The 15,482-nt window shown below is 43.4% G+C and overlaps 1 protein-coding gene across 1 annotated transcript; it reads right to left on the bottom strand.

Moving 5' to 3' along the window:
• Positions 1 to 4,080: 4,080 nt before the first annotated feature.
• Positions 4,081 to 13,986, bottom strand: VCAM1 (vascular cell adhesion molecule 1). Its single transcript, XM_082227899.1, has 7 exons — positions 13,634 to 13,986; positions 11,967 to 12,242; positions 10,503 to 10,823; positions 8,996 to 9,262; positions 8,095 to 8,361; positions 7,438 to 7,803; positions 4,081 to 6,061 (listed from the first exon to the last, which is right to left on the bottom strand). Exons 1-7 carry the CDS (start codon positions 13,689 to 13,691, stop codon positions 5,901 to 5,903), a joined length of 1,716 nt encoding a protein of 571 aa, XP_082084025.1. The 5' UTR covers positions 13,692 to 13,986; the 3' UTR covers positions 4,081 to 5,900.
• Between the last annotated feature and the right edge of the window lie 1,496 nt (positions 13,987 to 15,482).

Raw genomic sequence — 15,482 nt, 5'->3', positions numbered from 1 at the left:
ATTAGGTCCAGTTGTGACCGACTCTGGGGTTGCGGCACTCATCTCGCTTTCTTGGCCAAGGGAGCCGGCGTACAGCTTCCGGGTCATGTGGCCAGCATGACTAAGCCGCTTCTGGCAAACCAGAGCAGCACACGGAAACACCGTTTACCTTCCCGCCGGAACGGTACTTATTTATCTACTCACACTTTGACGTGCTTTCGAACTGCTAGGTTGGCAGGAGCAGGGACTGAGCAACGGGAGCTCACCCCGTCGTGGGGATTCAAATGGCGACCTTCTGATCGGTAAGTCCTAGGCTCTGTGGTTTAACTCATAGCACCACCCGCGTCCCTTTCTCTTCGTCTCTTGGGGGACCTTAAATCCTGGTAAGTCAGTGCCAGTTGTTGTAGAGATGTCAACTGTGCTCTAGATCATGGGTAGGCAAACTAAGGTCCGGGGGCCGGATCCGGCCCAATCGCCTTCTAAATCCAGCCCATGGATGGTCCGGCAATCAGCATGTTTTTACATGAGTAGAATGTGTCCTTTTATTTAAAATGCGTCTCTGGGTTATTTGTGGGGCATAGGAATTCATTCATTTCCCCCCAAAAAAATATAGTTCGCCCCCCCCACAAGGTATGAGGGACAGTGGACCAGCTCCCTGCTGAAAAAGTTTGCTGACCCCTGCTCTAGATGGACCAATGGACTGACTTCTTATTGATGGACCGATTAGGCAGCTTCTTATGTCTTATGGAACTGGGATTTGCTCAGAGCCAAGCCTTTGTGGCGGAGCCTATCCTTTCACAGGAAAACACATAAGTAGAGCCTTCCTAGAGCTCTGACAGTTATAACGTAAAGAAAACATTGCTGTTGTGTTTCCTGACAATTCATGGTGCTGCAGTTGTTCTGAACTGCTGATGTTTTCCATGCAAATATTATAAAATGCCAGACCCTTCAATTGTCCTTATTTTCCAGGGACAGTCCTGGACTTACAGAAGCTGTCTCCCAGTTTCTGATTTGATCCCGGAATGTCCTGCTTTTCCTTAGGACGTCCCTATTTTGATCAGAGAAATGTTGGAGGGTATGGCGTTATGTAACCCCCCAAAACCAAGGAGATAAGTAGCTATAAAACCTTTAGAAGACATCTGAAGGCAGACCTGTATAGGGAAGGTTTTTAACATTTAATATTTTATTATGGTTTTTTTAAAAAAATATGTCGGAAACCCCTCAGAGTAGCTGGGGTAACCCAGTCAGATGGGCAGGGAATAAATAACAAAATTATTAGTATTATGTATTATGGAATAGAACATCCCTATTTTCATCAGAGAAATATTGGAGGGTATTAAATGCTTGGCAATGGCTTAAATAGCATTCTAAATTACTCTTTCATTATAAATTATGAAAAGCATCATGAATTTCTAGTGCATGGTACCACTGGGCAATTTCTCATCATATATTTTAAACATTCAGTAGAGAACTTCACTTGATAGGAGAACTGCCAGTTTTTGCCCCCTTGGCTTCTCTTCCTACTGACAGCGTGCAGAGATGCAGAACAGATTTCCTTGCACTGCATTCCCTCTGTTCGACATGCTATCTAGAAAATCCAGCCCATCATCCTAGTGTTGAAATGTTGCGCAAATTTCCACCTTCTGGTTTCCTTCACTTGGGGGACCAGCGCCTTCAGGAAGGCAAAGGAACTTTGTAGCGGGGTAAAGGCAGATCAGAAAATAATGGTAAGTTGCCCAACTTTACAGAGGACCATCATCTTTTTGAAGGGCTGTCCAGTTTAAAGACAAAGAATGATGTGTGCATGGTCCATATGGGTGGTCCGCTATAAATCCATCACTAGTGACACGTTGCAGAATACACCCAGCCACCCACCCAGCCACACACCATAAGTCTGAATTAAAAGGTAGGTAAAAAGGTAAAGGACCCTTGGGCAGTTAAGTCCAGTTAAAGGTGACTTTGGGGTTGAGGCGCTCATCTCGCTTTCAGGCCAAGGGAGCTGGTGTTTGTCCACAGACAGTTTTCTGGGTCATGTGGCCAGGATGACTTAGCCGCTTCTGGCGCAACGGAACACTGGGACGGAAACCAGAGAGCACAGAAACACCGTTTACCTTCCTGCCACTGTGGTACCTATTTATCTACTTGCACTGGCGTGCTTTCAAACTGCTAGGTTGGCAGGAGCTGGGACAGAACAATGGGAACTCACACTGTTGCGGGGATTTGAACCACCGACCTTCTGATCGGCAAGCCCAAGAGGCTCCGTGGTTTAGACCACAGCGCCACTCGCATCTTTAGTCTGAAACAGTGTGTAGTAGAAAGGTCAGTCTTATTCATCCTACCACGTGGTTTTAGGGTAGCCTTTGGACAAAAGCTGAAATACAGTAAACTCCCATGTTCCTTCCCTCCCTGCCATATTCCTTAAGACACCACTGCCTTAAGACATTTGTGAGGATCCTTGTTGCATTGATTGAAATAATAAGCGCAATTTAACACTGATCTAACTTCAAATTGAATGTATAAAATTAGACCCATCTGGAGGAGCCCTTGCCAGCTCTTTCTGTGTACGTGACATGGCGTCAGTAGAGCAGAAACAGCAAACCATTTTCAAAAAGTGGTTGCATTCCTCTCTTTCTAAACAAACTATCAAATGTTTGCATGAAGGGATATGTCAAAAGCTGCTGAGAATCAATGCTGGAATCTTGGCAGAAGAGAAGCTTTCCTAGAAGAAGTTATGTGCTTACTGGGGAAGAGGCAAGTTGGATCAAGGATTCCTAATCTGCAGAATGGTTGCTGTTGACCTGGCTAATGTACTTAGACTAGCAGTCATAAGCCCAAGAATCACACAAGTGCTGTAAGACATTCCAACCCTGCAGTCACTGGCCAAAAATGATAAGAACAAAAGGCTCATATGGAAATACTGCTTCTGTTCCAAAGCAGAAAGTGGTCTTCTTACTCGGGTCTTACTCAAAATTTATTAAATATTGTAAACTTTAATATTTAATTTGTTAACGTTAAAAAACAATTCCCTGCCAGTGCCAATATTTCATAGGAGAATATTCAGAAGCACTCCCCAACGGCCATAGGATCATCCCAGGCAGAGAGAGAAAGAGCTCTCATCATTGTAAAAGTAAAAGTGAAAATGGGGGCATCAAGTTGGTTATTTCTTTGGAAAGAAAAAGTGGGATATAAGCAGGAATGGGGGTTGTATCGAGAGAGTGTGGGTTATGGCCGCTCTGCAAAGTAGCCCAATATTGTTACATCCATTTTACTGGGGGTGGGATGCAGAGTTTATGACCACTTAGCAGTGTAGCAATCCCTTCTCCTGCTGCTCTTGCCATTTGGGGAAATGCAAGTTAAAGTTGATTGCATCAGCGGTGCAATTAATCAAGGGCCAGAGCGGGTTGATGGGAGCCAGAAGTGAGATTAAGAGTTTCATTGGCAAGATACAATCACACACGTCAGGTCTACTCATCATGAAACAACAGAGGAGTAGAGATGCTATAGAAGTTTCTCAGAGGCCAGGTCTACTTAGCTTGGAATTTACCAGAAATGGTAGTCTGTTCTCAAACACTAGTTTTGTATGTACGGTATGTATTTTGCCCTCAACCTGGAAAAAATCCTGCAGACGCCCTGGTGACTATTGGTTACATGTTGGGGGTCTGAAAGGCCTGCTGTGAAATTTCTCATCCACCACCCTCCGATGTTCTTTCAAGACCGTCCTTCACACCCTAGGTTCACACTGTCAATTACATTAGCACAACTGCCACTGCTAAAGTAGACAGACACCTTGTGGGGCAACATCAACATCCATTAGTTCCTAGTCCTACTAGCTAATTTTCATTGATTGAGAGAGCTGCAGTGCTGAAGTCAGGTGTAGTTGAGCAAACCAAGGTTTACAGCAGAGCTGGGGTACCTTGGGCTCCACAGATGTTACTGAACTACAACTTCCATCCTCCCTAGACATTGGCCATGCTTGCTGGGGCTGATGGGAATTGGAGTCCAACAATATCTGGAAGGCTACAGGTTCCCTGTCCCCGGTTTACAGGAAACAACTAAACAATTCTACGAAATCTCGCAAGGGCCAAAAGAAAACAGCAACCCTTACAAAGCAAGGAAAAGGACATTTATTTACAAAGGTAATAATAACACATAAACTAGCTACAGAACTTCGGCTACGTTGCTGAACAACATTTTACAAATGGGAGCGGAGGTAATGTAAACACGAATATTCTATTCACAGGATAAAAAAACTTTGGTGCTACAAACAGATTTAAATAATACTGTGCAAGACGTAAAAGTACCAAGAACATGAAATTGCAGGTGAGGGTGTCGAAAATCTTTTCAGAAGGACATATCATCACTCCACTGGGAATGAATTTCATGAGTGCTATTGTACAAGCTAATTTTTGTAAAATTACAGTTGAGAGCGTCCTTCAAAGTAGACATTAAAAGTCAGTTTTGTTGTTTTGTAGTTAGAATTTAGGGAGACAACACATGTTTTGAACTCCACTTAATATGAGTGGAGGACGTTCTGCCATGTGATCATAAGCATATTTATTCAGATAAATATGCCCTATGAAGTGTGCATAGGATCGCAGCCTTAGTTTTATTCAGTCATAGAGAATGACATCACAGAACATTGTCTACACACTACCATGTTGTGACAGTTTTAAACAAACTTAACTGTTGCAGCTCCCCCCTCCCCAGATTCCTGGCATGGGTGCTGAGGAACATGTTAAGAATTCCACCTAGTCTTTCTCACAGAACTTCACTTTACACTGCTGTAGGTTCGTGAAACTACCAGACTGCATTGCTGAAAATGATGGAAAGGATTGGGTATGTATACAGACGCGATGTCACGTTAGTTCAAATGTGTGGTGTGGATCTGCCCAACTGTAAGAAGTACAGTTTATTTCAATGGAAAGATTAAGCGTGTCTTTTAAAATAACCTCCACTGAAATCAGTGGGTCTTTAAAATCCCTAACTTCAGCTGGATTAGAGGGGCGGGGAACCCCACACTCTGTAATAATACAAACTCACCAATCTTGCTTTCTGAACCATCCGGCAATTATTCCGCTATATGTGGAAGGAAATGCTTTGGCACAGAACTAATAGGGCCATGGCAAGTTTGGGCATTTCCCCCTCAGATCTGTGACTTTATAAAATATACGCTATTTCTAAGGATGGTCTAATGTTTCCAGGATTTCCTTCTGTGAAGGCAGTTTGAAAGCAAGCGATTGACCTTTTATTAATAGGTAACATCTGCCCCGCAGACAGAGGTGGATTTAGGGGTGCCTGAGTGGTTCGGTTCCACTGGGTGCAGAGCTTCGGGGGCACCACAACTATGATGTAGAATGAAATTATGGTGCTGAAATTTGAAACCCCACAGTCTGCCATTGCCCACAGATCCCTTAACTTAGCTACCAAAAGATGTGAAGCTGTATATATCACATTTTAAAACCTTCAGGTAGGTAGCCGTGTTGGTCTGACACAGTCGAACTATATATTAAAAATAATAATAATTGTCCAGTGACACCTTAGAGACCAACTAAGTTTGTTCTTGGTATAAGCCTTTGTGTGCCTTCACACTTCTTCAGATACCTTGCCCTTCCACTAAGAATCTCAGGACAGCACTCATAGCCTCATCCCCATTTTCTCACTAAAACCACTTTGTGAGGTAGGTTAGCTTGAGAGAGTGACTGACCCCAGGGAGCCCAGCAAGATTAACGGCTGCGTAGGGACAAACCTGGGTCTCCCCAGTCCTAGCCCAACACACTTAACAACTACACCACGGTGATTCTCACGAAAGTGCGTATTTTTGGTTTATCACATTGAGTTACGATGAGGAAGTTCATCAAAGCAATGCACGGCATTATCCGCCTGTTAATCTCGCAGAAAACATGTGGTTGCTCTTGCTCTGTTTATACTTTTGGTTTCAGGGAATTCACCAGGCTGTAGGATCTGTTGATTTTCGCCTTCCGAAAAATGTAAATCAATAGGGCTGCCATGGGCCCAGCCGCCGTTGCTAACGAAGAAACAGCAATGATCACAGGAGTCACGTAATCTGGCTCTTCTATTCTCTCTGCAGAAGTCGGGGGGAAGATAAAGAAGTTGAGTGAAGTTGAGTTATTATATCAGTAGTGCTACCTTAAAGACAATACATCTTCACACAGAGTAGCCAATGTACTGCCCTACAGATGATGTTGGACTACAACTCCCATCATCCCTGACCTTTAGTCACGCTTGCTTTGGCTGATGGGAGTTGTAGTCCAACATCATGCAAAGTGTTCCATGTTGGTTAGCTCTGTCCTAACAAAATAATTCCCTTCCCTTCTGAATTTAACATCACTCTTGCTCCCTCCTCCAACTCAATTGTTTGCATCATTGTTAGGGATGGAGGAAAAATTCAATTTGGTAAACCTTTATAAGTCAAATCCACAAAATTTGCACTTTCTGAAACAATATGTTCAATATGAATCCTTCAAAATCCACACCTATCCGAATATTGTGATGTAAATAATATTGACAAAAATGGATAGGCTAGGTCAAAAGTGTGCATAGAAATGAAGGTATGAGTAAAAATAACATACAAAAATGCAAATTGCTTGCAAAAATGTGCACATTAAAAGTGCAAGCAAAAAAGTGTTTGCTAAGAGAAATTCATGCTAAAATGGTGATGAATTTTCTTGTGGATTTCTTTTAAAAAACACAAACACACCAATTGCTGCAAAATGTGGAGAACTGAATTTAAGACTGAAAACTGGAGAAACGGAGAGAACCAAAATGGACAGTTTCTTCCACTGCTAGATCTTCTTGAGTAAAGAGACATAATAAAACACCCAAACTGTTGCCGAAGACATGGTATTTCTGTTTTTCCTCCCTTAAATTATTTCCCATGGTTTAACTTCTTTGTCAATTTTGCTGTACTCTTTTTGGCATGTCTTCAAAACATTTTTTGTTCAGACAAGCACATCCCGACACTTGGATGTTGTTCGGGTATCATGCTTCATTTTTATTTTTATTATTAGTTTTAATCTATTTTTATTGAGGATCCTAATATTTCTTGTAAACCACCTAGAGCTTATACTGCAACTAAGTACAGTGGTACTTTTGGATGCGAACGGGATCTGTTCCGGAGCCCCATTCACATCCTGAAGCGAACGTAACACGCAACTGCACATGCGCGGGTCGCGTTTCGCCGCTTCCGCATATGCGTGTGATGTCATTTTGAGCGTCTGCACATGCGCAAGCGGTGAAACCCAGAAGTAACACGCTCCGTTACTTCTGGGTCACCGTGCAGCGCAACCCAAAAATATTCATCCCGAAGCTACTTCAACCCGAGGTATGACTGTAGTTAGCTCTCTGGCTAACTCAGGTATTGATTGACTACAACTCCCATGATTGCCACATCTCTGGTGTGAGGATACAATAGTTGGGGAGGGGCAGTGAATTACTTACCTTTGACTATTTTGTCCTCTTCTGTACTGTTTCCAACATCATCAACTTTCACTGCGTACGTGATCGTATTGTTTCTGGTTGCTGTATACGTTGTAAAGATTCTTCCGTTTGTGGTGAGCGAAGTTTCCTTTTCCGGATCGTCCCCTTTGCTGTCAGTCACTTGATGTTGAGTATTATAGGTTGTGCTCTTAATGGCGAAATCTTCCACCTCAGTAACAGTTTCAGTTTGATCTGTTAATGCTGGAGTGGAGGGTGACAATTCTGGAGTGGAGGGTGACAATTCTGGAGTGGAGGGTGACAATTCTGAAGCAGTTGGTGACAATTCTGGAGTAGAATGTGACATTTCTGGAGTAGAGGGTGACAAGACTGGAGAAAAAGGGGGATATATTTAGTGGCATTCATAATCAATCCAGATAAAAAGGTTGAGTTACACTGTGCAAATACTGTCCAATCAAGAATCACATACATATCTCAACTTTTCAAATATTTGGCAAACATTTGAGCATCAGAGCTGGGGAGTATTCCAGCACTAAAAACTGAAGAGAAGGATTTAGCAGGCAAGTTAATTTCATCTCTGCCCTTAACCAAAAGTGAAGAGCACACAATCTGGCCCTAGAAATCAAAGCTGAACTTGTTTCGCTGTAAACCTTTATTTACCTTGAACAATTGTTTCCACAGTTCTGCTTTCTTTCCCAGCCACGTTAACTGCTTCACACTCATAAAGTCCCATAGCTTCTGCCTGTACGGCTTTTATGGTTAAAGTAGCACCTTCCAAAATGAGCCGAGAGCCTCCGTTCAAAAGCTGCTTTTTCCAGAAAACCTTTGGGGTGGGACTCCCATAGGTGGAACAAGTCAGAGTTACGGTGTCTCCTTCCTTCACTGCGTTAGAAGGCGCAGCGACAATCCTTGTATTCCTTGGTCCATCTAGAAAACAAAATGCAAAAAGGATGCACTTTATCCAAGCCTTGACTAAAGATGTGAGGTGTGTTCTGCAGATACCCTGGCTGGTCTCAAGACAAACCTCACAACCTTAGCCCCACAGCTGGAATATGGAGATTTGTTTTTTCATTTATCTATTTCATTTATTTACACCACACGCTTCAAAGCAAAAGCTTTCACGAAGCAGCTTATGCTAACATCAGCGCTTTCCAGAACACGAAGGTCTTCTGCTAAACACATCTGAAGGCAAGAAGAGGGGCGCTTGGTCAGTCTTGATCTGTCTTACTGGGCAAGGGCACTCGGAAATGTAATACCGACAGCGTTCTGCACTGTGAGAAGGCAGAGAGCGGGGCAGGCAGAGATACAAAGTCCACCCTCTTCCAGGGCCAACAGACACCATCTGCCCTGTAAGAAGGAAGAGAGGACTTGGGGAGAGGGCTGTTTGTGTTTGTTTGTGTTTTTATTTTTATCTGCCAGAGAGTCAATGGGCGAATCGCAAAACTGGAGAGCTCTAAAACTCAGTTTGGGTGCCTCAGCAGAAAGGCAGCATATAAATTCATTGAGTAAATAACAAATAAATAAAATAGATGCTAAGTATTGCTTATTTATTCAAACTTACATTCCACACTTAGTGTTTCTGCCCTTTTGACTTTCCCAAACTCATTTTCTGCTTCACACTCGTAGTCTCCTACATCATCAGGAGTCACTCTAGGGATGTGGACGACTCCATCCTTGCTATCAAGGACCACGTTTTCACTGGCTGATTTCCTCCTTATGGTGACCTTGGCAGCAGGGTTGCCCTTTGCAAAGCACTGCAAAGTAACACTTTCTCCTTCCTTAACTGACCCAGCAGGAAGGATGGAGAAGTCTGGAAGTCTGGGGGCATCTACGAGAGGAGAAACAACCACATTGCAAGCCTGTCATTAGTGTACGTTGTTAAATGTCAGTTCAGTAAGTTTATTGTGCTAGCCAAAAGCTCTGACCATTACATTATAGTGTACAAAATAGCAACAATGCAACCAACACCAATAATATAGAGGAAAGAAAAATCAGATTAAATTTCTGCATCTCCAAAATAGATCATAGCAATATCATCTAACTCTTTCCAGTTTTAATTTTCCTTTTGCAGCCAGTGCCAAAAGATCTACTTCGTGTGTCACAAAGCATTAGTGTCTCTCAGAAGAAATTGATCCATATGTATTATTGCTTCCCTATGGTTTATTTATTTTCTTTACTTATCAAAATGTACTCATTGCTTAATTGTAGTAAAAACCAGCAAGTGGTTTACATTAAACAACAGCCAAATCAAGAGCCAAAATGGGATAGATCTATTATTACAGCCATACCTCTGGTTACGAACTTAATTCGTTCTGGAGGTCCATTCTTAACCTGAAACCATTCTTAACCTGAGGTACCACTTTAGCTAATGGGGCCTCCCGCTGCTGCTCTGCTGCTGACACACGATTTCTGTTCTCATCCTGAGGTAAAGTTCTTAACTACTTCCAGGATAGTGGAGTCTGTAACCCAAATGTTTGTAACCCGAGGTACCACTGTATTATTAACCCAACAGGCCTTTTTTCAGCAAGGTTGTTCCCCTGTGTCACTAAATTTGTCACACACTACAGTGGACACGGGTGGTGTTGTGGTCTAAACCACAGAGCCTAGGGCTTGCTGATCAGAAGGTCGGCGGTTTGAATCCCCGCAATGGGGTGAGCTGCCGTTATTCGGTCCCAGCTCCTAGCAGCTCGAAACCACGTCAAGGTGCAAGTAGATAAATGGGTACTGCTCTGGTGGGAAGATAAATGGCATTTCCGTGCACTGCTCTGGTTCGCCAGAAGTGGCTTAGTCATGCTGGCCACATGACCCGGAAGCTGTCTGCAGACAAACGCTGGCTACCAAAGTCTATAGAGCGAGATGAGAGTGCAACCCCAGACTCATCTGTGACTGTGCCTAATGGTCAGGGGTACCTTTACCTTTATCTTTACAGTGTGTAAAAATGAAAACTAAGTCACATCCACACTGATGATGATGATGATGGGATAATTAATCAGTGCTGCACCCTAGGTCTTGATTCTCTCATGTACATATAATGTATCCCTGAAGACCAATTGTCTCAATTTACTTACAGTTAACATGCAGTATTTGTGTTGTTTTCCTCGCCTTGGGCTCAAACTCCATCTCATCAATTGGCAGCTCAGCTCTGCATGTGACTTCTTTCCCATTATCTTCTTCACTGGGAGTAAACGTCATGCTCGCACTTTTCGTCTCGACAGATTTGATAAGGGGTTCTCGGGAAAACTCTGTCATCCGACGAACCTCCCCTTCTATCTCCAAATAGATCTCCAGCCGATAAGCGGGATACACTTTAGGAACACGGCAGGTGAGAGTGGCTGGTTCCCCCAGAATAAGCGGCTGGCTGATCTCTATTACAGGATCACTGGGGAATGCTAGAAATGGACACAGAAGGAGAAAAGGTTACTCGAGAGAGGCTCAAAGTGGAATGTCTGCAGGTTGTGCACACACCCTAGATTCAGGTTTCTGGTGTTTTGAGTATGATCTGCTTCTCAAGTCAAGACCTATCACAGCTGAAGGAAAACTGAAGCAGCAGTGAGGGGGTTTTTCATATGCGAATTCTTCCCCGACAGAAAGAACTTTCCAAATTCTGCATGTTTGTTGAACATGCTCATTCAGCTGCATCAAAATATGAAGGACCCAATTGCTTCCATGTATTTAGAAAGCAACACGGAAAATTTCTACAATGTGTTTTAAAGTATAATGGCTCCATCCGTACAGTGGGACCTTGGTTCTTGAACTTAATCCGTTCTGGGAGTCTGTTCGACACCTGAAACCATTCGAAAACCAAGGCATGGCTGCAGGACGTTCGGCTTCCGAAAAAGTTCACAAACCGGAACACTTCTTGGGTTTTCGGCATTCGGGAACCAAGCCATTCAAGTACCAAGGTACCATTGTACTGGGGAATCGTCCCCCCTCACTGACAATATTCAATTGGAAACTCTTCAAGAGCTTGACTGTGCTCTGTTCAACTCCTGCTCACTTCAATGAGGCTTAATAAGGATTTCCATGGAGATTTTGTTTAACACAGCCTATTCAGTATGTTAATGCACGCTGCAGAGAAAGCAGGTAATGGGAAGCTTTTTCTTCCTCTCACACAATACTAGAACTCAGGGCCATCTAATGGGCAATCTCACATATAAATCATTGCAGTGTTGGAAGTGGGAGGTTATTAGAGCAAGGATCATAGAACTGTAGAATTGGAAGGGATCCTGAGCAACATTTAGTCCAGCCCCCTGCAGTGCAGGAACATGCAGCTGTCCCATATGGGGTTTGAACCTGCAACCTTGCCGTTATCAGCAACACACGCTAACCAGCTGAGCTATAATGGTAGCAAGGCTCTTTGTGTCCAGATAGGGCTGCAGGTCGTAGATCAGCCAAAACTAATAAAAGACACTTCATGACTCTAAAAGCGACTTCATATACAGTGGTGGGTCCAAAATTACTTAGCTGAACTTTTTTGAGGAGGGGGGGGGGAATGTGATTGTTTCAGAGGGTTGTGCACGAATACTACTTACAGTAAATGTCAATTTGCACCCTCTTTTGTTTCCTGACATCCCCGCATCTAGTGTTGCAGAGATATTCGTGCTCGTTTTCAAAGCCAACCTTCATCGTTAAGACTGAGCTGCTTCCCCGTTGGCTCACATTTGCACCTAACGGGAAGTCAAGCTGAGTCCTCCAGGAAAAAGTGGGGCGGTCACAGCCAGTTGTGTTGCACCATAGCTCCAGGTCTTCACCGATCTGTGCGGCAACTTGGTGGCCGGGCACAATGTCCTCCACTTTAAATGCTTTAGCTGAAAGAAGAGGGAAAGAAACAGGGTCAATCTCTTTAATTCAGTTAGGCTTTATATTTTCCTCTAATGACATTCCCCACCATATAGGCAACGTCTAAATCCGTCAGATTGTCTATTCTCAACAAGTCGTCTCCAGTCCACACCTCATTGAATTCAATGGCACATTCTGCTAAGCAAGCACACACAACTGTCTAAGCAAATACTGAACTGAGTTTCAGATGTCTGGGTTTAAATCTACAATTGTGACAGTTTATAAACCTATACAAATTTATGCTTGCTGGCAACCTAAAATCCATCTGTCACCAACTGATTTGAACAGCCGACAGCAAGTGAATTATTGCCCCAAAGTCCTTGTTTAATTCATTTCACTTGACCTGTTTAATACACAAGTTGATTTTGCATATACAACTGTAACAGCATTTCTAAAATTGCATGATCTGTACATAAGTACTTGGGCAGGAATTCCAATGTAAAATTACCTGGCTGGGAATATGCCCCATTGAACTCAGCAAGATTTAGGCTGCAATCCTAACCTCACTTTCAATAGGACTTACTTCTGAGTAGACATTTTTAACAGACATGGCTACCTACTTCAAGTAAGTCTTACTGAATTCAGGGGAAAGAATTTGTGCTATTTATGAGTAAACACAGGCAGGATCAGACTGTCAGCACGATCTTATGCATGAAGTCACTAATTCTCAGGAGTAGGGATGGAGGAGAAATTGTTGTTCTGTTCATATTTAAAGCTGAAGCAAATTCACGCTTTCCAAAACAAAAAATGTGTGCAGCTCGCCTTCAAAATTTGCACTTACTTGAATTTTGCAATACAGTTCACCAAACAAAAAATTGCATATTTTGTGGGAAAGTGTGCATAATAATTAATATATTGGTGAAAAGAACTTAATTGCTTCCAACAAAGCATATGTTAGTTAAAACAGAAATTCACACTAAAGTGCAAAATGTGGATAACTGGAAAAATGATAAACAGGGATAACCAAAATGGACTGATCCACCTCCACTCAGAAGTAAGTTCCACTGCAGGTTTTACTCTCAAATAAGGATTAGGACTACCCCGTTATTAAGGGGCTTCTTCTGCACCTAAATAATTTAGATTTATCATTGAAATTTCTTCCTTGCACCAGTGATGCTATTTTCCTGAAACCATTCATTTATAAGGTAACAGCTTAAGTGTCTCATACTACTAGACTGAGCATGCAATTTTTAAAAACACGCCTCACATCAAACAAACTACAACTGTATGTTTATTTTCTGAAGTGAAGGGCACGGTGGGTAGGCAAAGCCGAAACTCAACAGATAGCAATGTTAGTATATATCTAAAAGCACAGAATTCCTGCCTCCTGAAAAATACCAAAGCAAAGCACACAACTCACAAGTTAGGACAGCCATAAGTAAAAGCGCCGTCAACGCTGACGAAGTTCCTCTTGACATTTGGCTGCCTTTCGTCTTAAACTGATATCGAGAGGGAAAAGGAAACCAGTCTCAGAACCTTGATGCTGCTCCTTCTGAAGTGAAAGCCGAGGCTTTTGAAAGTATTGGCTCCGAGAGGCAAAGCAGTGTGAGGAAACTCCATCTCTTTCTTTTTATATACAGTGAAGGAGGGGTTTGGCTGTGGGGAAGGGGTGAGGTGGGCAAGACAAAGTTGGAATTTCCATGCCGGGAAACCCCATAAAGCAAGAGTGAAAAGTGAAACCCCCCTCAGTGAGGAGTGGACTTGGAGTTGCTCCCTGGGCTTGGCTCCCTCTACTGCTTCCTGAGCTATATTTCGTTTCTCCCAAAAAGAAAACCCCTGACAACAGCATGAAAGAAAAACAAGAGGCTCTCTAACAAGAAGGGAGTTGGGGGAGGGAGGAAGAGAGAGAGAAAGGAAGAGCAAATAAATTTAAGTGCAGGAGAAAAATGAAACTCTAACAGGAAGGAATTTTAGGGCTCGTACTACTGGGGGGAAATGGTGAAGAAAAAGCGTTAGGTAAAGGTAAAGGGACCCCTGACCATTAGGTCCAGTCGTGACCGACTCTGGAGCTGCGGCGCTCATCTCGCTTTACTGGCCGAGGGAGCCGGCGTACAGCTTCCGAGTCATGTGGCCAGCATGACTAAGCCGCTTCTGGTGAACCAGAGCAGCGCACGGAAACGCCGTTTAGCTTCCCGCTGGAGTGGTACCTATTTATCTACTTGCACTTTGACGTGCTTTCGAACTGCTAGGTTGGCAGGAGCAGGGACTGAGCAACGGGCGCTCACCCCGTCATGGGGATTCGAACCGCCCACCTTCTGATCAGCAAGTCCTAGGCTCTGTGGTTTAACCCACAGCACCACCCGCGTCCCACTGTGTGAAAAAGTGTTAAATGACCCTAAATGACTTCAAGCGCAACATATACAGGACTTTAAGTGAGCCTCTTTCTTTCTCACTCGGTTCTAGTACCCCTCCCCAAACCCCTTGCAAAGAGGGAATGAGAACACTGGCCAACCTTACAGGGCTGTTGTAACAATTCCTATATTAAGGTTCCCATTTTTATTTGCTTTACTGGCTCACGGTCCTTTGATCTGTCAGGCTGAAGGCCTGGTCTGTACTCGTTAGCAAAGGGGTGGACAATCTTTGTCAGGCTGAGGGCCACAGTCCTTTCTGGGCAACCTCCCAGGGGCCACATCTCAGAGCTGGGCAGGGCCAGAGGCAGAGCACCAAATTTTACTTGTGTTACATTTGCCTAGCTTCTGCGCCGACTTCTCTCATCCATCCAGTCATACAAGACTTCAAGGGCACATTGCAGCCTGGCAAAAACACCAAAGGACAGTGCAAAGTAGGAACAGTCAGGGTGTGTGGCCTGAGGAATCGAGGTGGGGCTTGAGAGATTTCCAAGGGCCAGATAGAGGGTCACATTTGGCCCCTGGGCCTGAGGTCCTCCACCCTTGTGCTCCTCCCCTCATCACTCCTTTATTTAATTACTTTTAGGATTTAGCCCTGATGAGGCATCTTACATGACAAAATATAAAATACCATTTTTCAAAACCAATTTTAAAACTGAAGCTTAAAAACATTCCATGAATGTGCCCATGAATAATTTCAGTAAATATCCCCTTAAAAATATCCCACAATGTACTTGCTGAGTCCTTGCTTGCACTTTGTGATCTTCTCTCCCCCAATAATATTTTATTAAGTTTCAACATTTTCAACATATACAATCCAATACACAATTATGTTTTTTTCTCTTATTTTCGTCAACTTCC

This window comes from Podarcis vaucheri, assembly GCF_965113315.1.
Source record: "Podarcis vaucheri genome assembly, chromosome: 6".
Taxonomy (NCBI): Eukaryota; Metazoa; Chordata; class Lepidosauria; order Squamata; family Lacertidae; genus Podarcis; species Podarcis vaucheri.
This window is presented reverse-complemented; position numbering and strand designations above follow the sequence as displayed.

What these genes read in the sequence shown, in the direction of transcription:
- VCAM1 (XM_082227899.1), bottom strand. Translation starts at nt 13,691, where the DNA reads ATGTCAAGAGGAACTTCGTCAGCGTTGACGGCGCTTTTACTTATGGCT. An exon ending in ACTTATGGCTGTCCTAACTT is followed by an intron (nt 12,243 to 13,633) that starts GTGAGTTGTGTG and finishes CTCTTCTTTCAG; the next exon opens with CTAAAGCATTTAAAGTGGAG. An exon ending in AGAAACACTAAGTGTGGAAT is followed by an intron (nt 8,362 to 8,995) that starts GTAAGTTTGAAT and finishes TTTGTTTTCTAG; the next exon opens with ATGGACCAAGGAATACAAGG.